The sequence below is a fragment of the Anoplophora glabripennis genome, unplaced genomic scaffold, assembly GCF_000390285.2.
Source record: "Anoplophora glabripennis isolate ALB-LARVAE unplaced genomic scaffold, Agla_2.0 scaffold278, whole genome shotgun sequence".
NCBI classification, from domain to species: Eukaryota; Metazoa; Arthropoda; class Insecta; order Coleoptera; family Cerambycidae; genus Anoplophora; species Anoplophora glabripennis.
In genome coordinates, this window is record NW_019416472.1 from 139658 (window position 1) to 166626 (window position 26969).

At 31.0% G+C, this 26969-nt stretch overlaps 2 protein-coding genes across 2 annotated transcripts; both read left to right on the plus strand.

Moving 5' to 3' along the window:
* The first annotated feature begins 4328 nt into the window (after nucleotides 1-4328).
* Nucleotides 4329-14743, plus strand: LOC108906593 (myrosinase 1-like). The gene is made up of 7 exons (XM_018709898.1): nucleotides 4329-4354; nucleotides 6331-6597; nucleotides 9324-9724; nucleotides 11668-11756; nucleotides 12103-12396; nucleotides 12441-12458; nucleotides 14708-14743. The coding sequence occupies exons 1-7, from the start codon at nucleotides 4329-4331 to the stop codon at nucleotides 14741-14743; spliced, it is 1131 nt and encodes a 376-aa protein (XP_018565414.1).
* Nucleotides 14744-22322: 7579 nt separating this feature from the next.
* LOC108906612 (myrosinase 1) lies at nucleotides 22323-26551 on the plus strand. The gene is made up of 8 exons (XM_018709917.1): nucleotides 22323-22438; nucleotides 22608-22874; nucleotides 23212-23612; nucleotides 23721-23809; nucleotides 24981-25274; nucleotides 25621-25755; nucleotides 25810-25916; nucleotides 26150-26551. Exons 1-8 carry the CDS (start codon nucleotides 22395-22397, stop codon nucleotides 26367-26369), a joined length of 1557 nt encoding a protein of 518 aa, XP_018565433.1. The 5' UTR covers nucleotides 22323-22394; the 3' UTR covers nucleotides 26370-26551.
* The last annotated feature ends 418 nt before the right edge of the window (nucleotides 26552-26969 follow it).

Here is a 26969-nt window from a genome sequence, read left to right on the forward strand (position 1 = left end):
ATTAACTTAAATTAAGAACACAGAAACTTAACTAACCCTTATACTATGCAATGTTCTAAAATATGATTTTAATTTCTATTCACTAATATTGTCTATGGTTTGAAATACAGTTTTTGATTTCACAAAATGTTTTTTTAATTCGAATTTGTAAACACTCTAATTTATGTTTTGGTGAGTATGCTTAGGCAACTGGACTTACATTTTCCATTATCTCAAAGTTGGAATGTCCAATATTCACTCTAACCTCGCTTTTTAGTCGTGGCTGAAACAGCTGTTCTCGTCTCTTGTGGATAGTTTTTTGTGGGTTGGTTGCGTCCTGGTTTTCTACGATGTTATTTGGGGAGCTACAGTATAACATGCACCCCTAACCTGTATCTGGGATCAACTAGTTTCTCTTCCAACTTGTTTACTTCGAAACGATGCTGTGTTGTTTTACGTTAAAAGGCAAATTTTCTGATTTGTCCTTTTTTTATTGGTCACTTGTATCCATGAGATATTGTTTTCTTACTGCGCACTTTCTCTCCAACATATTGCGATGTGATTTTATTTTTAATAAATTACGGCGTAATTTGTATTTTGTAACTGCGTAGTATTTTTTACGTCTCAAAACTAGTTTATAAGAAATTTCTATATGGAATTCTGAATGACAATTTTTATAATAAACTTCTAGCCTATGTGTTTTTCTGATACTATAATATTTGAATTTTCTTTTGTACTAATTTATTTAACGTTCAAAATTTTTAAATTGGCCTTTCTTGTGGCATTTTTCTTGTGCTTTTATGTTTCCACTTTGATCGTAAACTTTATCTTTTTGACATGTTTCTCTATTAAAATGTATTAGTTATATTTTGAATGATAATATTTTAATTTTGATATGATATACCTATGAAATGGGATTTTATTTTACTTTAAAAGTAATTCATGTCTTCATTATAGTCTACGTTATAATTTTATGAATTTTTTCTCTACCATTACTCTATGTCGTATCTTGAAATACAGTGTGTTCATTTCAACATTGTCTCGATTAATATTTGGTTAAATGAACGGATAGTTATATTGTTATCTATAATTACGTATTTGTAACGTACAATATAGTTTATGGCAATCTATTCGTCCGTTTAGTTCACTAATACCTTTAACCGAGACCTAAAATATTGACTCTTAACAGATCTGTGTAGAAACCACTGTGGCAACTTAGTAGTTTATGACTTTAATACAATGATATTTAAATTAAAGAGAATATAAATCAAGTCTGAGTAAAAAATTTCTTAATAATAGTTAAAATTAAATCTTGAGAAAAAGTCAACTCTAAATTGGTTTTATATACCTACTCAAAATAGAGTCAAAAGTCACTCAATTGATAGTTAGTAGTAACTCGGATTTGAGTAAAACTCATTTCTGATGCAATAGAAGTGAAAATTTCACTCAATCGAGTGTGAACAGAAATTGATATATTATTGAGTGAAAGAGTGATATTTTTTTTACAATGTACATAATTTAAAATAGTCCCCATAAAATAAAGTGATAAACTAGGTATGCAAGCAACTCGTCTGATACAATTGTTCGACCCACAATTTTGCGAATTAAAGAAACAACAAAGGATGGGATTTGTTTTATACAGAAGTCGTCAGAATTTAAGTAAAATATTTTTAAAAGCGCTCCAGGTATGTGGATCCGAATATTTAGTTTTTTTTTATTTCGATTATTTATTTATTTATTTTTTTGGAAAGTCTGTTTGGTCAATTCAAAAACTATTCCCTCTCGGTTACTTTTGCAAGAAGTTTATCTAAGATTAACTTATCAGTTTTTATTTTTGTGTTTCTTTTTAATATTTTTGCGTCTTCGTTCATCATGCTACTGTCACAATCTACAATAAAGTACAAAATCAAACAAATAATAACTTAAGTTACTAAGACATGATGACAGATTTTATAAAACTGTTCTATGATGTTCGGAAAGTTTACTATTTCCAAAAAAAACATCTTATTTCTGTATAAAATAAAAAGTTTAGTGGAAAAATATCGACAATTTAATTTTAAGTCTAAACTCACGCAAAAATAGTCGCCGATGTTATGGCGTCTACGTGACGTCACATCTATGTTTGTCAACAGTAAACATAAGTTGGTAATAGTTTGTGTTACAAGATTCATTAGTTAAACAAAAATACAGAGTTACCATAATAGTATATGCATTTTATTTATCCTAAAATTGTACTTTGGTATAATAATGGATACACATTATCTTTCCATAAAGTCCTGTTAAATACACTTGCAGCTGCCATCTGCACATAAAACTTCTGGGTCGGTTTTTCCTTTTCCCACATAATTTTTAAAGGTCTTCATATTCCTGGTACATTTAATTTCAATAATCCTGTCTCTCATATTCCATCAGGCGATCCTGCTATCAGGGAATAGTTTTTGCAAAGCATTATACCACATTTTTGTATCATGGCGGTTTGCTTGTATTCTATAGTTTTACTTTATCAAAAATATTATCAATCTCGCTCATAATATAAAAATAAATACGTTTTTTATAATTCATGAATCACATTTCATTAGATAAATACATAATTTTAGTGATTCTTGGTTACTGTCATTATGCCTAATTGTCAACTGTAGTCATAGTAGAATGAGCATTAACACAGCTGGAAAGAATAAGAACAGAAAAACAACAAAATAGAAGTAGCTTAGCTTAACCTATAAATCAATTACTTATTTTTTGTCCTTCTATGATTCTCTAAAAGACTCTTTTCCAGCTGTGCTCTACAAAATCTGTTTCAAAAAATTTTCAAAGATCCACACTATTCTCTAAACTATAACATTAGGTGCTTGTTTGTATTTTACACTTTATTGCGGGTTATGACAACGACATGACACATAATAGTTTGATTTATTTGGATGAACACAGATACCGAAAAGAGACGGACAATAATGGAAGCTGAAAATTAAACTTGGTTAAAAAAAATCATTTTTGAATTGACCAATCGGGTTTTCCAAAAGAAGTTTCCGAAAAGAAGCTACCTACTTTTAACCTTAGGTGACGTTATCGAAGCAATACATGTAGCGCACACTGACAATAAGAGCTACAGAAACATTCATAAATATATTAATTCACCAACCAGAAAGTTCTTTTTCAATATAATATATCTAAGTAGTGACATTCTGGGGAATTAAAATAAAGAATTGAGGGCATTATTATTTCCTGATGTGAATTATTAAAATCAAAACGATAATATTTCATACATTATCATCATAAACAAACCAATTCCTAAAAACCGTGGCTGTTTTTTAACTTGTACCATTAGATTAGTTCAGAGTATTAAAAAAGTGGCAAAAACAAAATTAACTGTAATTTTCTCCAATGATTAGAATCTACAGTAAACCAATAGATCTAAATAAATAAATCCGTAATTCTGGAAATCACAGTATCAGTATTTGTGTACCTACTTACTTAATATATGATTAGATAGGTAGGTACATTTTCACTTTTAAAATGATTTCCATGAAGTTTATTTAGGTACGTCCTGATTAAATTAATAGAAACTTTTGTTTAAGGCATCATTAATTAATTAGGTACAGTACTGAATATTCTTAATTAGTAAAAATTAAAAGAATGCATAACGTATTATTGTTATAATTTTTTTTCTAGTAATTCAGATTTTTAGTAAAGCATACAAGGTCGAGTTCCAAAGTAAACAAGTCTTTTCAGAAATAGGTATTTCTAGTGAGACCATCTATTGGCAATTACATCCGTCGGAAATGTAGATCCTTTATTGACGTACTGTCAAAATTTCACATTTGGATGAATAGAAGCGGAATTATTGCGTCTGAAGATTGGTTTGTGTCATCGGTACAAAACTAAGCATCGAAGCTTAGCTGATACTAAATTTTGTTTTAAAATTGGTAAAATTTGTATCGAAACGTTTCAGTTGATGAACTAAGTTTATGGTGATGATTGTTTATCTGGTGGCAGAGTTCATAAGTGGTTTACTTAAAAATGGTTGTGAGGACATTTAAATGATGAATATGTTGACCAACCGAAATGCATGTTCAGATTCCACCAAAACTGTGCGTGAATTCATCAAAGATCAACCAAAATCTTCATTGAAATTCATGAAATTGGAATTGAGCATCTCAAAAACATCAATTTATCCCATTTTAACCGCACATTTGGGCTACCGAAAAGTGTGTGCAAGGTTTGTTCCGCACCAGCTGACTGACGATCAAAAATTGCTCAGAATTCAATATTCGAAAGACGAAAAGAGGCGAAAAATGATAAAAACTTGCTTTACAACATTGTGACTAATGATGGAACGTAGTGTTTTCAATATGATCCAGAAACCAAGCGCCAAAGTGTAGAGTGGAAGGCGCCAGATGAGTCAAAACCCAAAAAATCTCGTTTGGAGAAGTCAAAAGTAAATACAATTTTAATTTGCTTTTACGATTTCAAGGGCATTGTCCACAAAGAGTTTTTTCCACCGGGTCAAACCGCTAATGCACAATTCTACATTGGCGTTTTAAAGCATTTGGTGCATCATATTCGGCCAGAATAATACGCTATCTCGTCGATCGACACTTGTGATCGATTTTTGAGTAGAAATGGGACTATATTGAATAAAATACATCCGTTTTACCAAAAAAGCTTTTTGTTGTCCTTATTTATTTAAGTTCTGTTTACTATGGAACGCACTTTGTATATTGGGATTGTTTTATAACGTATAATTAAAATTTCATTGAAATCACTTAAAATATGGAAAATTAAAATAATTCTTGTAAATAACACTATAAGAATATCTTGTATTTAAAGTAAGGTAAATAATATTGCTCCAAAGCTAGAGATGTAACTAACAAACATCATGTTCCCAATCTCAATTTTTAAGACTAATTCAAAAAGGGCAAAGGAAATTCGATCTCTTCATTGCTTTCAGAATCACAAGGAGATATTCATAGCTACAAACTACACTCATTTTTCAGTATAGAATTGATTGTTGGTGTCAGTTTTCATTAGATCTTAAAGTTCGATGCTGTAGCGTAAATTTTGATACTTTTTTATGAGAGTCGCTAAGTAATCCAGAAATACGTCCCAGTACGCACAATTATATGTCTATGAATCATACAATTTTATCTTTATTTCAACATACCAATATTTGCAAGTTTGGCAATTAGATTGTAGATATATTAAACTATTATTTTCCTATTTTATATACTTAGAAATCAAAAACAAGTTAAAGTTTGAACTAGGCGTCATGAAAATGTACAGAAATTTTTTAAGAAAATTGTCAGTTAACGCTATTTGTGAAGGCTGGAAGCAAAGAGTATTATTTTAGATAACATAAAGATAACATTCTACTTCAGACCTTTTGGTACATTTAGAGGATTCAATTCAAATAGTATATTATTCAACGAGCGTATAATGATGGGTATTATTCACGAGGTGAAGTTTACGGCCACGAGCCACAGGCGAGTGGCCTAAATCACCGAGTGAATAATACCCATTATACGGGAGTAGAATACTATACTTTATCCACGACTACTAAATATTTTTGTTGCAGTTTTTTTTGAAATGTTTCGAAAAACATGGTATGTTAAGAAACAGATATACGACTCGCACAAATGAAGTCGCTGATGGCTCAGTGTAGATGCTCTTTCCCTTCCAACCGCGGGTCCCGGGTTCGAATCCGGTCTAGGAAAATTCACTTTTTTAATTATTTTTTTTTATATGTACAGCACTGAATTGAACATATTTAGTGGTTTACACGATAAAATTTTAAAAACGGATTGTTTGTAGCAGAACAATATAATATTATAGCTAAATTAAGGAAGCATCTGACAGTAGTGATTAATGACTCATTAATCACTGCCGTGATTAATGGGTATTATTAAGGTCGAGCAAACAGACGTATAATGGGTACATTATACAATAGTCGTGGATAAACAACTTTATAGATACAAAACAAATGCCAACAATATTTTTCGACCTCGAAAAAACATTGTCACAGCATTTTATAAAAGCTACACATTTATTCAGTACATTCTATACCGATATTGTATCGCGTTATGTTATAAAGATAATAATTGTTGAAACTAATAGACAGTTATTACTATCTTATTCTACTGTTAACCGAAAAATAAACTAATTTGTAACATTAAATAGTTTTTCACATTATAATTTGTAACTGATATTTTTTGTTATTAAAAAAAATATTGTATAATTCCTGTTTGAAATAAGTAGGTACCATAAAAATCGATAAAAATTTGATTTTAAAATTACCAGTATTTTGCTTGAAAATTATTGTTAAATGAGTCACCTTAAGTATATACTATTTTTCAGTATTGTAAATGCTGACAAGACCAGAAATTTTCCCGAGAAATTTTCATTTGATGCAGGATCATCGGCTTATCAAATTGAAGGTGCCTGGAATGAAGACGGAAAATCAGAGAATATATGGGACCACTGGATTCACAGTGACCCATCACATATAAAAAATAATGACACTGCTGACGACGCTTGTAGTATCTACAACAGTGTCATAAACGACGCTATTTACGTAGGTATGTCAACGATTCAGCATTACCGATTTTCTATACCATGGAGCAGGTGAGTTCAATAATAATTTTTACTTTTACCAGCTTTTTACATGAATTAAAAAAAATACTCTCAGAAACGGTACCTAATTTAAATTTTATGCCAAATTTATATCTCATATTAGTCAATTCTGTTAAAAAATATTAATTAAATCTCAGAATTCAAAAATTTTATTTCAAAGAACTTTAACATATGTTGTAGAAAGTATAAGAACTGTTATTAGGAAAATATAAGATGTATTTCTTCACTCTCTCGATAGAACAGGTTAAAATAATGTTCATTCATGATACAAACCTATTTCCTAAATCGCATCGTTTCGGAGATAGAGGGCGTTCAAATAGAATTTTTTTTCCAGCTTTTCCCCCATAACATTTGAAGCACTCATCCGATTTAGGCGAAATTCGGAACACAAACACTCTTTATGATCTTAGATAAGCTTCTTAAGTTTGAACCATCTCTTGGAAATGTATTTTGTGTGCTACCCCCTCCTACATTATTTCAAAACTTATTAATTTCAATAAAACAGCTGCACACCACTTTTGTCTCAATAATTTTACAACTTTTTCGTCACTTGTTTTTTTTTTCGATATTTGGCCTTGTTTCTGAGATATTCAATGAAATCCGAGCCACCTTTTGAGAATAACTTATTTTCATTTGCTTGCACACAAGCTTCAGCGCGGCGTATTCAGAAAAATAGAGATTTTTTTGCTTTTTAGCAATATATCACATACTATAGTTATTTTTACAAACACAGGAGATACGGGGTGTTTTATTATATAAATTATATATGTTTTTCCTTTTTAATATGGCTGGCTATGAAAATACATATAAAACTATAATTCCTACTTTTACTAAACTTATATCTGTTGTAAAAATACAACGTTTATTTTAAATGCATAACATATACTCGTATGATAATATAATACTAACGCAATTTTAGGAAATAGTTGGATAGGAACAAACGGACCGATCAGATGGCCATCTAGGTTACGTGATTTGAGTCCGTTGGTCTTTTTCCTTTGGGGTTTTCTAAAAGACATTATATTTAAAATTCCTTTTTACTCTATCGAGGAACTTCGACGAAATATTGAAAATTCTTTTAATAATATTTCTAAAATACAGTTAATGACTGCTATCCGAAGCGTTGCCAGAAGATACGCGAAATGTGTGACAATTGAGCGATGACAATTTAAACATTTAGATGATGATGTAGGTACTTACTATTGTTTAATTTACGTTTAATATTATAACTTAAGTTGAAGTGGAATAAAAATTTGAAAACTGTCTTTTCTTATTTGTAATATGCATTTTAAATAAACTTCATATTTTTACAATAGATATGAGTTTTGTTAAAGTAAGAATTATAGTTTTGTATGTATTTTCATAGCCAGCCATATTAAAATGTAAAAAAGGATCGAATTTATATATAAAACACCTCGTATCTTCTGTGTTTGTAAAAATAACTATAGCATGTGATATATTGCTGTAAAGCAAAAAAAATCTCCATTTTTTTAGGTCATGACCAGCTACGATTTCCATTAAAAAAAATATAACTTAGGGTCATAACTCTGGAATCTTAAAACCTACTAAAAAATCTAATACCAGCATTCAATTCTACACCAAAGAATTAGTCTTGAGTAGTTTTCTCTTTAACTCTACCTTATTTAACAGCTGAGATACAGACATATTCAAAAGTGTCACAATAACTAGAAACGCCCTGTAACTCAGAAACAAATGAAGATAGAAAATTTCTGATTTGACAATTGAGTTTGCTATGAAAATCGAGCTCGAGAATGTGGTGTCAGATTTATCATATCTTTAGTAGTTTCTGAAATACTATGAAATCGTACCGAAAATGGACCAGCCTGTACAACTGCAATAAAAAAGCAGGATGTTCCATTAAATAATAAATAAACTTTTGGTTCGAACTGCAATAGTCCAAATTTCCTGAAACTTTGTTCTATACCATTTTCCTCTTGACATAAAAGTAAAAAAAGATAAGGACGGTAGAATGTGGTGTCAATTAACCTATACATATATGGTATATTCTGAAAAACAATCGACTTAACTTACATATAATTTACATTTTCAGAATCAAGACTGGATATTTTCAGATAAAATAGATGTAATTCTGAAATTCAAATTAGGGTTTCTAGAATAACATCAACCATTTCTAAAATACATATTGGAAAATTTCATTCCCAACGCGAAAGAAATAAAACTACTATTTCAAAGAAAATTGCTGTTCACCTGGCTTGGAATTATTTACGAAACAGGTTGCATCTGTGATCATTCAAATAATTTCTGATGTTACGTTAATTGCTAGATTAATTCAAACATTTATGGCCGGATTATCACATCAAATTTCCATTTCCCAACGCCTAGGTGTTTTATAAAAGACGGTCAGATTGCTAAATATTTAAAATCATTATCTGGTTGAAATACTGGTTCAAACATTTCGGTTGATTTAATAGTTTTAGTAAATGAAACGATAGCGGTAGTAATAAGTTTACGTTAAATTTTGAACGAACAACTTTAACATAATATTTTTACATTGTAAGTAAAAACAGATATTTCCAAACAGATGTATCCAACTTAATTGTGCCCTGAAGAGGAAAATCTTTTTTAATTACAAATTTATGAGAAAATGCAATCCTTTACAAAAAATCCATATTGTCTTCAAACTCTTTAAAATGTTATTACTTTGTTGATTTTATATATTTATATATTTATTGTAGGATATTACCAAGTGGATTTACAGACGAAATAAACATGAAAGCTATTATTCATTACCAACACTTGATCACATCTTTATCAAGGTTAAACGTGACACCAGTAGTTACCTTCGACTACCACGACTTGCCCCAATCCTTGCAAGATATTGGAAGTTGGACAAATCCAGCAATGGTCAAATACTTTGCGGACTATGCTCGAGTTTGTTTTCAGTTCTTTCCCAGTGTTGAATATTGGATAACATTTAACGACCCAAGAGCTACTTGTAGAAGAGGATACGGAGAAGGAAGTTTTGCACCGTGTATTAATTCAGATGGTAGCGGAGAATATTTGTGCGCCTATACCGTTCTGAAGGCACACGCTGCGGCTTACCATTTATATAAGGAGGAGTTCAAGGAATTGAAAGGTTAGTAAATTGCATTAATCTAGTTCATCTTCTTGGTCTTCAGTCATATGCAGATTTTCTTGACTGTAATTCTTGCATACACTATAAACGGAATAGGTAGGAATACGCATTTGCATTCACATATTTTTATCAAAAATAATACGAATTCTTTAAATAGAAGTATTTAATGGAAAAAATTGTTTTTCCATTAAATTATTTATAAGGTATTATAGAATAGGTCAAGTACTATGAAATACCACATTTATTTATTTTTAGTACTAATTATTACTACACTACAGCATATAACAAAGATAGACTATAAGTATACGTCACAAGATATAATTAAATGTACACACAAGAATATAACATCAGGTTACAATGAAAACAGAGGCAATTAATATACTACAGATGTAAAACACATACGCCTACTGCAAATCTATCCAGTATGACTTTTAGCCCATCCAAATTAATATCACATGTACCAGAAATCATATTAAAGTCATATTATAAAAAGGTGATTTAATGAATAAATCTGAATTATCATGTGGCAAGTGAAAAGTAGAGAGCTGGGGAGCTATAAAAGGTGTAAAATGATAAAAGTAAAATGTAAAGTAAACCTTAAGATCAGCAGCAAACATCAAATAGTGACGATCAACAATAGAACACAAGTCATTTATAAAGAGTAAAAACATTAATGGACCCAGATTAGAGCCCTGCGGTACTCCCGACGCCGCCAAAAAATCAGTAGACCTATAACCGTTGGAAGCAACATATTGAACCCTCATTACTCAAGTAAGAAATGAAAACATTTTGCAGAGATGCACTGAATCCAAATGCGTTTAACTTATTTAGCAAAATTTTATGATCAATGCGGTTGTCAAATGCATTTGAAAAGTTTATATAAACCAACCACATCTATCTGACCATACTGATCGATAACTTCATATAAATATTGCATAATACTTAAAAAGTTTGTGGTAGTAGATCTCCTTTATAAAGATATATTAGATTATACAAAAACTTTTCAAATACCTTAGCAAATTTGTTCAATATAGTAATAGGGCGGTAATTAGTTATAAATGCCGGAACCTCAGATTTCAAAATAAGACAGACCTTACCGACTTTCCACAGCTCAGGAAACGTTGAAGTTTTTAAGCACAAGTTAAATAATATTAGTAACGCATATACAAATATGTGTTTACTAAATAAGTACCTAGGTATTTGATCACTCTCAGAGGTTGCTTTGTTTTTAAGATTTAAGACATTTGAGAAGAAATGACAGTTTGACTATCTTTTGTAAGACAGTTACCTTAAAGAGGTTGGTTGCTTCTTTATCTCCTAACCATTGATCTGAATTGTGAAATTTGATCACTATTAAGATTTGGTGTTTAATTTGGTTCTCATCTGTTAGTGATGATTATAACGAAAGTAAAAAAGTGTAAAATTACTAATGTCAACTCTATCGAGTTGGAGTTTCGTTCTCTTAAATAAAATTAACCAAATCACACTTTTCTCTGTTAATGCCGAATAGCATGCCGTTTGAGAGTTATGCACTAGTAGGTACTAGTTTTAATCAATTGACCCACAAATCTTGATTTGTCTGTAACTTGTTTAATATTTATTACTTTTCTATTTTTCCTTGCATTTCATATTAGACACTCTAAGTATTCTATATTACCTTACTCTGGTGACCATAAAAATATTAAAAATATGTTCCATTATTAATATTTAAAGAACTTACTTATATTTTTAGTTTATTCATAAGCGTAAAACTTGTTTCGTATTATTTATTTTATTTACTCAACCGATCTATTTTTTTTTCAAATTTTTCCAAATACTATCGATTCAATTTGTGAAATATTCGCAAAAAATAAAAACGCAACATATATGCTGGAGTTACTGTATACTTGTATTTATTTTATTAATATGAGAAATTATAAAAAATAAATAAATTTTTCTTACAGGTAAGATGTCAATGGCAATTGATATGCAATGGTCCCAACCGGCTTCAATCAATGACGCAGCTGCTGCAGAAAGAAGAAATCCTTTAGATGTAATGTTTTACTTATTTTTTATCGCTTTGTGTTCGCTTTTCTTAATTTAAATAAGCGGTTATATGAAATTACACATACTCGTATATTCAAACGAAAGCGAAATTATTTACATATTTTTGTATATGATTTGTATCACTACAGATAAATACATAAAGGTTACTTTTATTTTTAAAAATGTTCAAAGTAATAAATGTCGTAGGCAATTATTAATTAAGTATTAATAATAAATAAATCTATTAATTAACAAATACACATATTAATATATTATAAATTACCAATGCTAAAATTAGTTAATGTTATAATATTTAGGAGTAATGCATTTAAAACATCTAAATTTTATTTCAGTTTGGTTTGTACGCCAACCCAATCTATAAAGGAAACTGGCCCAAAGCAGTTATAGATAGGGTTGATTACAGAAGTGTAAAGGAAAACTTCACAAAATCTCGCCTTCCCAAATTTACCGATAATGAATTAGACTATGTCAATGGTACATCCGACTTCATGGCAGTAAATCTATTTTACACACATGTTGTGGAAGATATTGAGGAAGCTGAATTCGGCGATCCCAGCTATACGAAGGATATGAAAGCAAAAGTATATATAAACTCAAATTGGAATTTGGCAGTCAACGGACAACCGGTACGTCTATCTTTTATTATAAATACTGTGGTCCCGTTTTTCAGGTTAACACCTCTGGAAGTGTGAGAATGCTATGGACTTTCCGCAAGCCAATTTCTTTTTTACAAATAGTACCCTGAAGGGAGGTTATTTTTTAGTAATCATTTTATTAATATAACAAAAGCCTGGCCTACTACGATTTTTTAAATGTGTCGTTTTTCCAGAAAATGGTATTAGGCATTTTTTATCAAAGAGATAATATTACCAAACTATTCTACACCCATCAAAATATCCATATACCAAATTTGAACAACAAATGTCTATTGAGCGCTTTTTTATGGGGTGACAAACTTCGAAAAATCAGACAACTAAAAATTATAATAAACAGGTCAAAGATTGCAATAAAAGTGAAAATAAGTACCAATCGGACAAAGAACAAATACAAACACTATAAATTTAACACTTTTAATTGAGGCCATAGTAAAAATATAACGTACCAAAAATATAGGTAATGAATTATACATATTAAGTTGTTAAACAATCTAAATTAAATTTTAGTTTTCTCGAACTATGGACTTTTACTTTTGGGGTTTTATAAAACAAAAAGTATATGAAACAGACCAAGGAATTTGGATGACCTAATGAATCGCATAAGACAAGCTTGTGCAGNTTAATAATAATTAATTAATATAATTAAAAGTATTAAATTTATAGTGTCTGTATTTGTTCTTTGTCCGATTGGTATTTGTTTTCACTTCCATGGCAATATTTGTCCTGCGTATTATAATTTTTAGTTGTCTGATTTTTCGAAGTTTGGCACCACATAAAAAAATACTCAATAGACATTTGTTGTTCAAATTGGTATATGGGTATTTTAATGGGTGTTGAATAGCCTGATAATATTATTATTTTAATAAAAAATGCCTAAAACTACTTTCTGGAAAAACGACCCCTTTAAGAAATCGTAGTAGGCCAAGCTTTTGTCACATCAATAAAATGATTAGTAGAATATAACCTTCCTTCAGGGTACTATTTGTAAAAAAATTGGCTTGCGGAAAGTCCACAGCCTTCTCACATTTCCAGAGGTGTTAACCTGAAAAACGGGACACACTGTATATTTCTTTTGATTATCATATCTGTCATAAACAGTCTTTGCACGGTACAAATTGGTATGTTTTAAAAAAATCTTTGATATGAACTGAAAACAGAAAGATACTTCTTTAATCATGTAATTTTACGAAATTGTTTTGTAACATGAAGTTTTCAAATTAGTTCATTAAATAATAAACGGTCTAGGACCTTACTTTGTAATCAAACATTTTTCTGTACCTATGGTTTTCGAAAACTCATAGCTTTTAAAATAATATATTAAAAAAAAATTATTTCTTGTTATCCGCCATTAGAGCAGATAAGTCGAAATACTTATTTGAATTAATAATAAACAAAGGGCGTAAAAGCGAGAGCAATAATATTTTTTATATATTATGTAAGCTAGTTAAAGGGTTTAAGACAGTGAATAATTACATAAAACATTGGTATACCTTAAACATGTTTAAGTATTTCTTTAATCCGTGGTATTATTTTGATATAAACAAGAAACAATATGAATTTAAAGAATATACATTAAACAAAAGTTGCTAGAGCTTTTGATGAGCTAAAAACGTGCGTAAAATTTTGGCATTTATTTCTGAGACATCCTGTATTTCATAAAAACATTAGCAAGTAATACATGAGTTGAGTTAACACATGAACTTTTTCATAACATTATATTATTACACAAAATTATATGTATAAAAATATAAATATAACATTCAAGATTTAACGTAGTTTCTTAGCATGGGTAGAAAACTGATAACGATGTATATTTCTCAATGTTACAATAATGTAAAATTTACTCAATTATCTAGAAAATGACATGTTTGCGTTCCGTATAAGTATTAGTCAATATGTATTAGTCAGAAGAAAAATTGTTATTTGTTTTCTTTTTTATAAAGCTCAATAATAAAATTCAATTTCCAAAGAAAGTGTTCAAACCTAAACATGTTTTGAATATACCGGGTGTCTCATAAAAAACGCAGCAAGTAATAACTCTGTCATGTTTGGTCCATTAAAAAAAAAAGAACAAATACTTATCGGTAGTGGTTCCGAAAATAATACATTTTTTTACAAAAAGTAATTGACTCGCTTCTGACATTAGGATGGACCTTGAAGAATGGAGATTATTGGTGGCAATTAATAGTTCTTTTGGGTCAATGTCACTCTTTTGTCTTTTTAAATGTAATGTACGAGAGACCCGATACGTACTACAATTTGTCTCTGTGTTATTTCATAGATTGTATCTTGGAGTGCTAGGGAGACGCTGACTTGATTAAGTTCATCCTTCAATAATCCTGACATATTAATTACCGGAAATGGTATACCAGACGAAGATCGTTCCAATGATAATACGAGAGTTAGTTATTTTCGGCTAGAAAAATTAGTTTTTTAAATTTTATTTGAAACTTATTTATGACAGTTTTAGATGTTTTGATGTTTGGTGACACATGGCTTTAGAAAAAAATTCTGAAACTGAAGATTAAGTCCTCTGACCGGCATTTATTGTATATCACTTAATGTGAAGACATAATCTCTGGTTTCAGAATTTTTTTATATTTCAAGAATAGCTTTTTTAAATAAAAATAAATTTAGAGTAAATTACCTTATTAAGAGATTGAGATCGCTAAGGATAGAGGAAATAGTTTTGATTTTTTCCCCATATTTTTTTTTCTGTTTGATATCTGTTTTCTGATATTTTGAGAAAACAGATATATTATGGAACCTCACTTACTAGAGATTTTGACAAAATGGAGATGTTGTATGAAACGTCACTTTAGTTACGAAAAAAAAGGAGTGTATTGGTGGTATGTCGCTTAAATCTACACAATATAACACAAAAACTGTCAATCTCATTAACATGCAATATACAGGGTGATTCAAAAAACCGCTGACAGACTTCTAGGGTAGATAATACATAAAAAATTAAGACGAAAAGTTTTAATAAACATAGGGTCGCAAATGCCTCCTGAACGAGATACAGGGCGTCAAAGTTTCTGTAAAATTAAACATTGTCTGCAATAATTCCAAAATGCCTGAACATTTCTATTTCAAATTTGCTATGCGTAGTAAGCACCTTAAGACCAATGTTTGATGTACTGCTCAAAATTTTATGAGCAGCAGTGTCGTAGAGACGGGGTCAACGTGACCCTTTTTTAAAAATATTTTCTACGCCACTGCTAATTTTGTCAAAAGGGCACTATTTTCGTGTAAAGTGTTCAATTGTCTATCGAATTGGTCTCTTGCAAAATTTGGATTAAAGCAACCATTTTTAAGAGAAACACCTTTGTAGAAAATTTGTAAATCCAATTTTATTTTCATTCATTTTAGTTTGTCATAGTAGGCTTGTGCTATTCAAAATAAAATTAAACATCGCCTGTCACTAATGTCAATGTGTACAAGTGAGTTAAGTAAACTAGATTATAAACTTCTTTTTGTCATTTTTACGCTTTAATTTTACAGAAAATTTAACGCCCTGTATCTCGTTAAGGAGGCATTTGCGACCCTATGTTTATTAAGACTTCTTGTCTTAATTTTTCAGGTATTACTTACCCTAGAAGTCTGTCAGCGGTTTTTTGAATCACCCTGTATAAGTTAAAAAAGGTCTACCATACAATAATTGGCGTGATGAGGTACATCATCCAATAACTTCACCCCACTTTAGTAGAAAATACTGTGTATAAAATCTTCGTAGTCTTCTGTTGTTGATTAATTGTAAAAGTGGCTTTAGTAGTTGATTGGAATAAACCTCTAGTTTTTTACGGTTCCATTTCTTTTATAACTTTGCTTACTGTGAATGTTAGAGTGTGTTGTATGCTCTAAATTTTTGGCTAGCTTCTTCTTATTAACCAGTGGTTTGGTTCTATTCAAGTCCCATAACACAGCGTCCCATATGTTCAAACCTATTAATCGGTAGTTTTGTCCTTTCTTGTCGACATTTCTGTCAGTTCCTTGAGTGTCAGAAAGGTTTTCCCAGGAGCTTCATCAGCACTCGCCAAGGATATGCAGAGAAGTTTCATCCGTCGAGTCACATGTTGGGCAGACCGGCCCCTCTACAAGCGTCAGCTTGTATAGATATTTCCTAAAGTGACAGTGTCCCGTTATAAGTCCCGTTACTTTCCTGAGCCGAATTTTATTCAAGCTCACCAACTCATTCGTTCTTTTCTGCAAAGAACTCTTCATAAATTCCTTCGCATGGCTTTACCCTGGCCTTCAAGCCCAATATTTTCTATGTTCTGACTCAGTCCATTTGCCCACAGCCCTTTAACTCAGCCCTCACTGGGAGATATACCACAGAAGGGCTCCGGACCAATGAACTCTCTCGGATCCCTTCCTAGCAAGTTTATCAGCTTTCTTATTTCCGTCAGTGCCTTTGTGTCCTGGCACCCAACACAATCTGACTGAATTAGTGGTAGCCAGTTCAGGCATTTGTAAACATTCCCACACTAGTTTTGAACTTACCTTACGTGTCAGCGAATATGTATATGAGTTTATGTTTATAACCTCCTACTTGGAATATGTACTGTGGGAAAACTTCCCAGACTGTAGCTTGCACTCCAACTGGGTCTGAGTTCATATATTCCTGCATCATCCAATTCACCTCAGTTTTGTAGAAAATGTTGTGGTTAAAATCTTCGTAGCCTTCTGTGATTAATTGTAAAAGTGGCTTTAGTGGTTGATTGGAATAAACCTCTAGTTCCCACGGTTCCATTGACCCTTTGATTGCTTTTTGAATGTTAAAGAATGTGTTTATGTGTGGTTGGATACGTTCCAACGTGCTCTAAATTTTTGGCTCAATACCATATGCCCATATGAATTTGATCTCTTTTGTAAATTAACAATTGATTGTGAAATTATTGGTGTAATTGATTTACTTATTAATTTCCTTTGTTTTCGGTTTAATTTGTATATGTTTCTCTAATATATGCCGTTTCTAATTCAGCTTTAAGTCTAAATGAAGCCGTAGCTACAAATCAAATATTGATTTCTTCTTGCTGTGTATGTTAACTGATTGATGTTAACGATCGAAGTTTTTTTTCCTAAGATAAAAGTTATGTGTGTAGATTTTGTTTTCTTGGCCTTTATTTTCCATTTTTTCACACACTCTAGTAGCTGTTGGATCTTTTTTGGCTTCCATTATTGCTATATCATCCGTGTAAGTTTTTTTTCCTAAGATAAAAGTTATATGTGTAGATTTTGTTTTCTTTGCCTTTATTTTCCATTTTTTCACCCACTCTAGTAACTGTTGGATCTTTTTTGGCTTCCATTATTGCTGTATCATCCGCGGAGGTGTATCTTGTTATTTACATACAGCTGTAGTAGAAGACTCAAATTCGTTCGTCTCAGAAACAATGCATTTTAGCGATTTGGAACAGTAAATATAAATTGACATTTTATAAAATGTTTTTCAAAATTTCCACTGCAAAAAAAAACTGTTTTTGGTTCCCTTAGCGATCTTCATATTGCAGGTAATGAATAAACATATGTTCATCTGCGCCTATCAAAAAAAATACTAAATGTATATCAAAAGGTAACGGAAATATTAAAAGAAGCTTAAGTATAAACAATTCGTCGAAGGCCCATAACTTTTAAGGAGGCAAAACTATACTAATATAATACACATTGTTTTTTTTCTCCCTTACATCCTGAATGTAATAATTATTGTGCTATTATTTCAGTTATAAATTTGGTTTCTATGGTGAATATAAAAATCATAAGGTCGGATTCGATAAAACTTCTCTAAGATTTTACAAAAAGTTGATTAAAACTTGATCGTAACATCATACCCGACGATGTTACGACCACCACCACAACTACAGTTGCAACTATCACTCCTGATTCTGCTACAAGCATTGTTTTGTGTCCTATTCTTATATGTATTAGCAACACTACTTTTATTTAATTTATTTTAAATATAAGAATTATTATCGAGCATACTTTGGACTGTACAATAATCTTAAATGGATGCAGATGCAGATCTGTTTTTAAAATCCGCTGCATTGTGCTTTTTGAAATGTTTAATTGCAGTCACTGAGGCGCACCGAGGTTACGGTAATTTACAAATATTTTCGGCCAGTACGAGGCCGGCCTGTTTTTTTATTGTCTACAATTGAACCTCTTTGTTCAAATTTAGCAACTNGAAGGCCCATAACTTTTAAGGAGGCAAAACTATACTAATATAATACACATTGTTTTTTTTCTCCCTTACATCCTGAATGTAATAATTATTGTGCTATTATTTCAGTTACAAATTTGGTTTCTTTGGTGAATATAAAAATCATAAGGTCGGATTCGATAAAACTTCTCTAAGATTTTACAAAAAGTTGATTAAAACTTGATCGTAACATCATACCCGACGATGTTACGACCACCACCACAACTACAGTTGCAACTATCACTCCTGATTCTGCTACAAGCATTGTTTTGTGTCCTATTCTTATATGTATTAGCAACACTACTTTTATTTAATTTATTTTAAATATAAGAATTATTATCGAGCATACTTTGGACTGTACAATAATCTTAAATGGATGCAGATGCAGATCTGTTGTTAAAATCCGCTGCATTGTGCTTTTTGAAATGTTTAATTGCAGTCACTGAGGCGCACCGAGGTTACGGTAATTTACAAATATTTTCGGCTGAACAGCCAGTACGAGGCCGGCCTGTTTTTTTATTGTCTACAATTGAACCTCTTTGTTCAAATTTAGCAACTAAACTTTTCACAATTGTTTCATTCAAGGCGTTCCTTCTGCCGAAAATATCACGTAATTTGCGCACAATCTCAGCTACACACTCTCCGTACCTGTAATGAATTTTAAAGATCTTCACTCGCTCGTCCGTCGTATAGCGCTCTATTTTATTATTTCTTTTTTGTATTTATAATGCTACTTGGAAAATTTTTTTATCTAGTCAGTAACAATAATAATTTAGCGTAGGAGTATCTTTGTCTCTAAGAATTTTAGATTTATTACATGTTTACAGCCAAAAATACATCATAAAAGAGCAAACAAAATATTATAAAAATAGCAAATATTTCTCAACCAACTCATTTTTCCTCTTTATTATTTTTTGCCTAGTAAGTTCGCCACATATCTGCTTATTTTTATTCCTTAATTCCTATAGTACCAAAGCCTGCCCTTATAAAATATTTTCTTAATAATCATTACCTAATTATTTAATATAATTTTATTTCTTCATTTGACAAGTACCTACTAATTGATGTGAACATTTTCAAAATATGTCAAAATAGTAGATGCAGATAGGTTCCTACACAAATCCTGCAGCTAAAAAAAATATCGAGATTTTGATAGCTGATAAAACAAACAGTGAAAGTATAAACTTATCCAACTTTTTTAGTTTTTAAATTAACAGTTACGTTATAATAAAAAATATATTTAGTTGAGGATTTTAAAGATATTTCAATCAATTTTAATAGAAACAGGTTTGTAACCTAAATTAAAATATAGATTTAATTGTAGTTAATAAAATTCCTAACATTTATATTTTTATATTATATTCAATCAATTTTGATAGAAACAGGTTTGTAACCTAAATTAAAATATAGTTTTAATTGTAGTTAATAAAATTCCCAACATTTATATGTTTTAGAAGGCCGCTACTTTTTTCATTTAAGGACTAAACACCTAGGATTAAAATTAAAAAGTTTCTCTTCTCTAAAATAACCGAGATAAGGGTGATCCCACAAAAAAAATCACTCAAATTTCACTCAATATTACTCAATAATGTATCAATTTCTGTCCACACCCGATTGAATGAAATTTTCACTCTATTAGTATGAGTAGGTACAACTGAGTGAAAATATTGCATCAGAAATGAGTAAGTTTTACTCAAATCGGAGTTACTGCTAACTATTAATTGAGTGACTTTTGATTGTTTTGAGTAAACCAATTTAGAGTTGACTTTTTCTCTAATATGATTTAAGTTTAACTATTATTGAGTCATTTTTTACTCAGAGTTGGTTTATATTATCTTTAAATTTTAATTTAAATATCATTGTATAAAAGTCATAAACTACAGTGCCACGGCCACAGTGGTTTCTACACAGATCTGTTTTAGAGACTATATTTTAGGTCTCGATTAAACTATAACCTATATTGTACGTTACAAATACGTAAATATAAATAACAATTTAACTATCCATTTATTTAATCGATACTTATTATATTGTCTTTAATTATTGTAATTAAGTACAATTTTCACTAGAAAACCAGATAAACCGATACTTGTCCAACTCATACGCCATACTGCCATCCACCACGCCATGGTCACGAAATAATCTAATGGGACGATGGGAACAAACAAAGACAATGCATATGAAAAAGGGTGGGATCGATTTCCTCTGATTTAGGTACAAGTGCACCAAATACGAGTTTACGTGAATAACTTATTTAAGGAGTACCTATATTTGAGTGACAGTACTCAGTTTTAGTTTAAATATAATCACAAATAATGAGTAAAATGATCAAAATGCCCAATATTGAGTGTAAATGTACTCAATAATTTCATTCAATGGATACACTCCAAACCTTTATAGCTTTCACTCACACATATTACCGGTATTAACTTGTTCATATTTCATTTAATATTAGAGATGGATGCATCAAACCTTATAACCGTAACTTCTAAATGAAAATCATTTTCATGTATTGATTCCAAACTAGTACGGTTAAGTGAGATATAACTTATTGCGTCTTACTTGTCAATGTCACTCAATATCTACTGGCCCTAAGCATTGCATTGTTCCTACTGGCAAAGAGCAACCTGCCATTCTGTAGATACTATGAGTGCATGATTGGCTTCGTACTACGCGAAATAAACTTTCTCAGTAATTATATTGTGGGGAACAATACACTGTGGGCTACAGAACCGTTGAGCATTAAAATAGACACATAATATCCAGTGGTAATTTATCAGTCCGTCATTGGTCGGTAGAATTACCAGATCCACACCTAAAACATGTCGGTAGAGAGATATCCCAATATCTAAATCGTTCATCGGTCATCCCACTTTTGGTATATTGATGACATATTATAAGTTCGAAACCCAATGCTGAATGGAGAATGTAGTCGTCAGACGTTAAATTATTGATCTTTTAGATGAGTTGGGCAAATATTTGGAAATGTTTTTTCGTGGAAATAGATTTGTTCAAATACAGATATTTAGTAAACACATCATTTTCTCTCAGAAGCAAGTATTCGGTATAATTTTTTTTAGATGGGAATTGTTACGTACTTTAGAAACATGTCTGAGAACTCTCAATTTTACACTCATTAGTCACAGACTAATTAGTGTAAAAATGTATCATTAATTTTTAGTTTGAATCTAGAAGCAATATTAACAGTGTGAAACAACGACTATTCCAACGTCGCTATAATACTCGTTATATTGCGGATACATTACATCAAATTACTTATTTTTCAAAGAATTTCAAATAAATGTTGCGGAAATTCACGTCAGTCGGCAATATGATAATGAAGCATAGGGGGGCTACAGATAATGAGTTAAAACGAACCGCTTGTATTATTGTTTGATCATCGATTCATCAAATTATTATTACAAATATTTCATTGTAATCTGCAGATAACATTTCATTTTAGTTTTTAGGTCAATTTCATTTGTTTATTTAGTGACCTGGTGGTCTTTTCGTGTCATTTTCGGGGAAATAAGTAGATACCTACCGAACTTAGTTCAGAGTCGTATTTAAAATTATCTTCTTTGAACCTTCCAAACTCTTATCACAGCCGGCCAGTATCAATCAATAGATTAATGGCAAATAATATTTAAGCAATCAAGATAAAAATTAAGTACATACTTATCACCTAGGATCATTTACATACATCGCAATACATAGCACAAGTTAATAGAGTCCTACAGTATTTCTGAAGTGAGTAGGTACAGCGTCCACAATGAATAAACTGAATCTTGCCATAAATATAATATCACTTCTTTGGTAAGTTTCATATACTATTATCATTATTTTTCATTTTATGTATATCTCAAATATAAGCTTCTGACGATCATTCTAGAAACTCTAAGTCAATATGAATAGTTCACTGATTTGTTACTAAATTCGTTAAAATAAACTCATTATTTATTAAACAACAACGTTAATTTTTCAGCCTTGTGAATGCAGAAGATGCTAGAATATTTCCACAGACACTATCATTTGGCATAGGCTCATCTGCTTATCAAATTGAAGGAGCCTGGAATGAAGATGGAAAATCTGAGAATATATGGGATCGTTGGATTCACAGCCATCCGTCACATATAAAAAATAATGATACTGCCGATGTCGCTGCTGGTTCATACAACAGTATCTTAAATGACGTATTTTATGTAGCGCTATCAGGAGTTCAGCACTACCGGTTGTCTATACCATGGACAAGGTGAAGTTAACATTTTTAGAACTGCTGCTATTGCATCGAAATATTAAATCATTATTTTGAGGTTTTTAAATTCAAAACCGGAATTTTAAGGGAGAAATGATAGAACACAAGTAGTGGCGTCTCTTTGACTTCACAGAAAGCATATAAAGTATTAATTTAATGAAAGAAACAATTGAGAAAGTAGGTGATAATATATTATCACTATCTATGACCTACTTTCAATTAGTTCTTAAATTAATTGTACCCCAAAACAACGAAATGCTTTATTATTCCTTTACTGCATTAAAATAAATTTTAAATCATCGACGATCTACATCCATGATTATGTTTATTTTAGGATACTGCCAACTGGATTCTCTGACAACATAAACACTAAAGCCGTTACGCATTATCAAAACATGTTACAAAACTTACGAAGTTTCAATGTAACACCAATAGTGACCCTGTATTATCATGATTTGCCCCAATCCCTGCAAGATATTGGAGGATGGACAAATCCAGCGATGGTCAAATATTTTGCGGACTACGCTCGAGTCTGTTTCCAATACTTCCCGAACGTTTATTACTGGATAACCTTTAACGACCCAAAGGCAACTTGTAGAAGAGGATACGGAGAAGGGACGTTTGCACCAGGTATAAACTCGGATGGAATCGGGGAATATTTGTGCGCTTATACAGTTCTGAAGGCACATGCTGCAGCTTACCATGTATATAAGGAGGAATTCAAGGTCTTGAACGGTTAGTATCCGAACTATGCTTTCCTTTTTGTTTGACTACAAAAAGGTAACGAAACTACTACTGCAGTAACAGACTTTAATTAAAAAATAACTGTGTCTCTTCTTCCAGGTAAGATATCTATGGCAATTGATATGCAGTGGTCCGAACCAGCTTCAACTAATGACACATCTGCTGTGGAAAGAAGAAATGCCTTTGAGGTAAATACATACTTAAGCACATGCACATGCTCCAACTGACCTGTCAGGTTTGTCTGCACAGGCACTTCTGTGCAAATTTATTACCAAACAATAATTTCAATTATTAGCCATGCCTTTACACTTTTTAGCTTCGTTTGCGGCTTTCCTTGTGTCAATGATTGAACAATTTTCAAGCTGGTTGCCACATCATCGGTTTGTATTTATTGATATCGCTACTCCTATTAAAACAATCTTGAAAGTAGGGATTAGGTCCTCCGTGTGATAATTATATTTTTCGAGCACTGATCTATGGTATTCCAGAGCACGGTTTGCAGTTTGTATCGTTCCATCCTTGATTTTGCAAATAAGTCGTTCCCTTTATCTGAACTGAAATTATCTCGATTCTTCTGGTAGGTACCTCCCTTTATAGTCTTAGACTAAATTTTCTTTACAAGAATTCTAGAATCAGTTAAGTTTATTCTATCCTTTATCTGTCTTCTGCACCGATACTGCTGATTTCTGAGTGATATTTGCGCTCCTTTAACCTCCTGTCTTCCTGTTTTATACTTATACTTTTCCACATGTATCCAAGATGCTATATACATCTTCGCATTGAAATAGATCGTTCTTGCAACCCGTCTTGGAAACTACTGTCTATTTGCCCTGAGGTGTTGTAGATTGTATTAATATTGTGTTTCCTTAATATGTATCCTATCTTATCAGTACATCCTTTAGACTCTGCGTTCAGATATTTATCTGCTGACTTTCAGTAAATGCTGTATACTGCCTGTATAGGCCGTCTGGTTCTCTCTGACAGACTGATTTAGTTCAAGAATCCTGCTGTATCCATGGGACATCATCAACATGTAGAAATTTTCCAGAGCTGAGGCAAGACGGAACCCATAGGTTTTTTTTTCAGTGACCTGATCCCTAAAGCAGAGGACAGTCCATCTTGTAGGTACATAATTCTGTCATATCTACTAAAGTCTCATCTTTGTCTTCTACGATGAGCTTTTTGAGGTTCTTCCAAAGATGATAAGTTAAATCTATTATTTTTTGTAAATTTTTATATTACAATAATAATTTTTATTTTATTAAAGATTATTAAAAGAAATGTGTATATGTACTATCTAAGGTTAAAATTTGTATAACAATTATAATGGAAAATAGTACTGAAAAGAGATTTTTTCAGTTTGGTTTATATGCCAATCCAATATACAAAGGAAATTGGCCCCAAGAAGTTATAGATAGGATTGATTACAGAAGCGAAAAAGAAAATTTCACAAAATCTCGCCTTCCCAAATTCACCGATGAGGAAATTGATTATATTAATGGTACCTCTGACTTTATGGCAGTAAACTTGTTTTACACCAATGTTGTAGAAGATACTAAAGAAGCTAAATTCGGTGATCCCAGCTACGCGAAAGATATGAAGGTGAAAGTGTCTTTGAATTCAAATTGGAGTTTAGCGGTTAATGGACAACCGGTAAGTAATATATATGAAAGTTTTACAGCAAAAAAACTTAGTATGTACCTGAAACATAAATATATGTAGGTTCATATTGCACCAAATTTCCTTTATTCAGCAAGATTTTTATATAGATGTTTACAAAGTTTGACAACCTTTGTAGTCGCAAATTAACTCTAAAACTCTTATGTGTATCTTTACGTTGTCTCAAAATTTGCGTAAGTTTTTAAGAACAGTATAGAATACATCTAAGCTTATATGAACATAAAAGAAAAAAAATAAAACATATTATAAAAACATGAAATAAATGTATGTAGATGCATAAACAGGGTGATTGTATATTTCATGTATATTTTTTTTATAGATTGTTCCCTGGAGTGCTAGAAAGACTTTAACTTGGTTAAGTTCATCTTTCAATAATCCTGACATATTCATTACCGGAAATGGTATACCAGATGAAAATCCTTCCTACGACGATACGAGAGTTAGTTATTTTAGAGTAAGTATAATTATTATTCGAAGGTTTTAATATCAGTTGATGGTGTATTTTCAGGACTATCTCAACGCGATACTCGATGCAATTATAAATGATGGAGTAAAAGTTATTGGATATACAGCATATAGTTTATTTGACAGTTTTGAATGGACCGACGGATACAGGTATAAAAAAATATGTTCATTCTGTTAAATGAATTAGTAAGTCTGTATGCATTCTTTTGTAATTTTTTAAATTGCATTCAATGATTCATGCTGTATAATTAGTATAACTACAAAGTAACTTGAGATGCACAGTTTTCGTTGAAATGCTGTAACCATATTAGTATATGTGTTGTATTAGTATGACTCGAATCTAATTCAAAACAGTACAATTTATCTCATAACTATTGTTTCAGTTACAAGTTCGGTTTTTATTACGATTACCAACTTGCCCCGGTCAAAGTGAATAAACATTCTCTTAATTTCTACAAACAAGTGATTAAAACTTTCACCATACCCGCAGAAAACATAACCACAAGCACCACAAATCCACCTACAACGCCTGATTCTGCTCCAAATATTGTCTTATACCCCGCTCTGGTATTAGCGACATTATTTTTATTTAAATTATTGTAAATAATTTTTCGTGAAGAAGCTTCACCAAGATATTATTTTAACCGGTAACAGAAACTCGGGTAATTGCATTCTTAACTGATCTTCACAAACGATAACTTCCTGATGGTGGAAAATAATACATATTAATTTTACAATCTCTGTTAAATTCGTCAATAGTTATTTAAGGATAGAAAATATTTTAATTTAAATTAAATTCTCTTTAAAAGATATGTTTTACATATTATCATTTTGTAATCTAAATAGTTAGTTATGTATTATTATATGTTTATTAATAAATTTTCTATTTTTAAAGAAGATTTTGCAAATTCTTGAGATCAAATTATTATTTCACTTATTAATTATTTTTTATGTAAATTAACGAAATTAATTCATCGAATTAATAAATGTGAATTAACTAAACTGTTTTATAATTATTTAGTTATTTATTTATAATAAAACGTATTCTACTTATTGTTTTTACATTTAAATCTTACTTACTCACTATATTATATGACTACCAAAACTATATATTTACCGCCCTAATACGCAGATCTATCAAGGTATCCCTTTGCCTTGCTTTATCATCTTAGATTTTTAATTCCTTTTGGACCTGACAGGAAT

Coding starts and splice junctions, on each gene's coding strand:
- LOC108906593 (XM_018709898.1), top strand. CDS start 4,329: ATGATCCAGAAACCAAGCGCCAAAGT. Junction 9,725..11,667: donor GGAGTTCAAGGAATTGAAAG/GTTAGTAAATTG, acceptor TTTTTCTTACAG/GTAAGATGTCAATGGCAATT. Junction 11,757..12,102: donor AAAGAAGAAATCCTTTAGAT/GTAATGTTTTAC, acceptor ATTTTATTTCAG/TTTGGTTTGTACGCCAACCC.
- LOC108906612 (XM_018709917.1), top strand. CDS start 22,395: ATGAATAAACTGAATCTTGCCATAAATATAATATCACTTCTTTG. Junction 25,275..25,620: donor TAGCGGTTAATGGACAACCG/GTAAGTAATATA, acceptor TTTTTTTTATAG/ATTGTTCCCTGGAGTGCTAG. Junction 25,756..25,809: donor CGAGAGTTAGTTATTTTAGA/GTAAGTATAATT, acceptor GTGTATTTTCAG/GACTATCTCAACGCGATACT.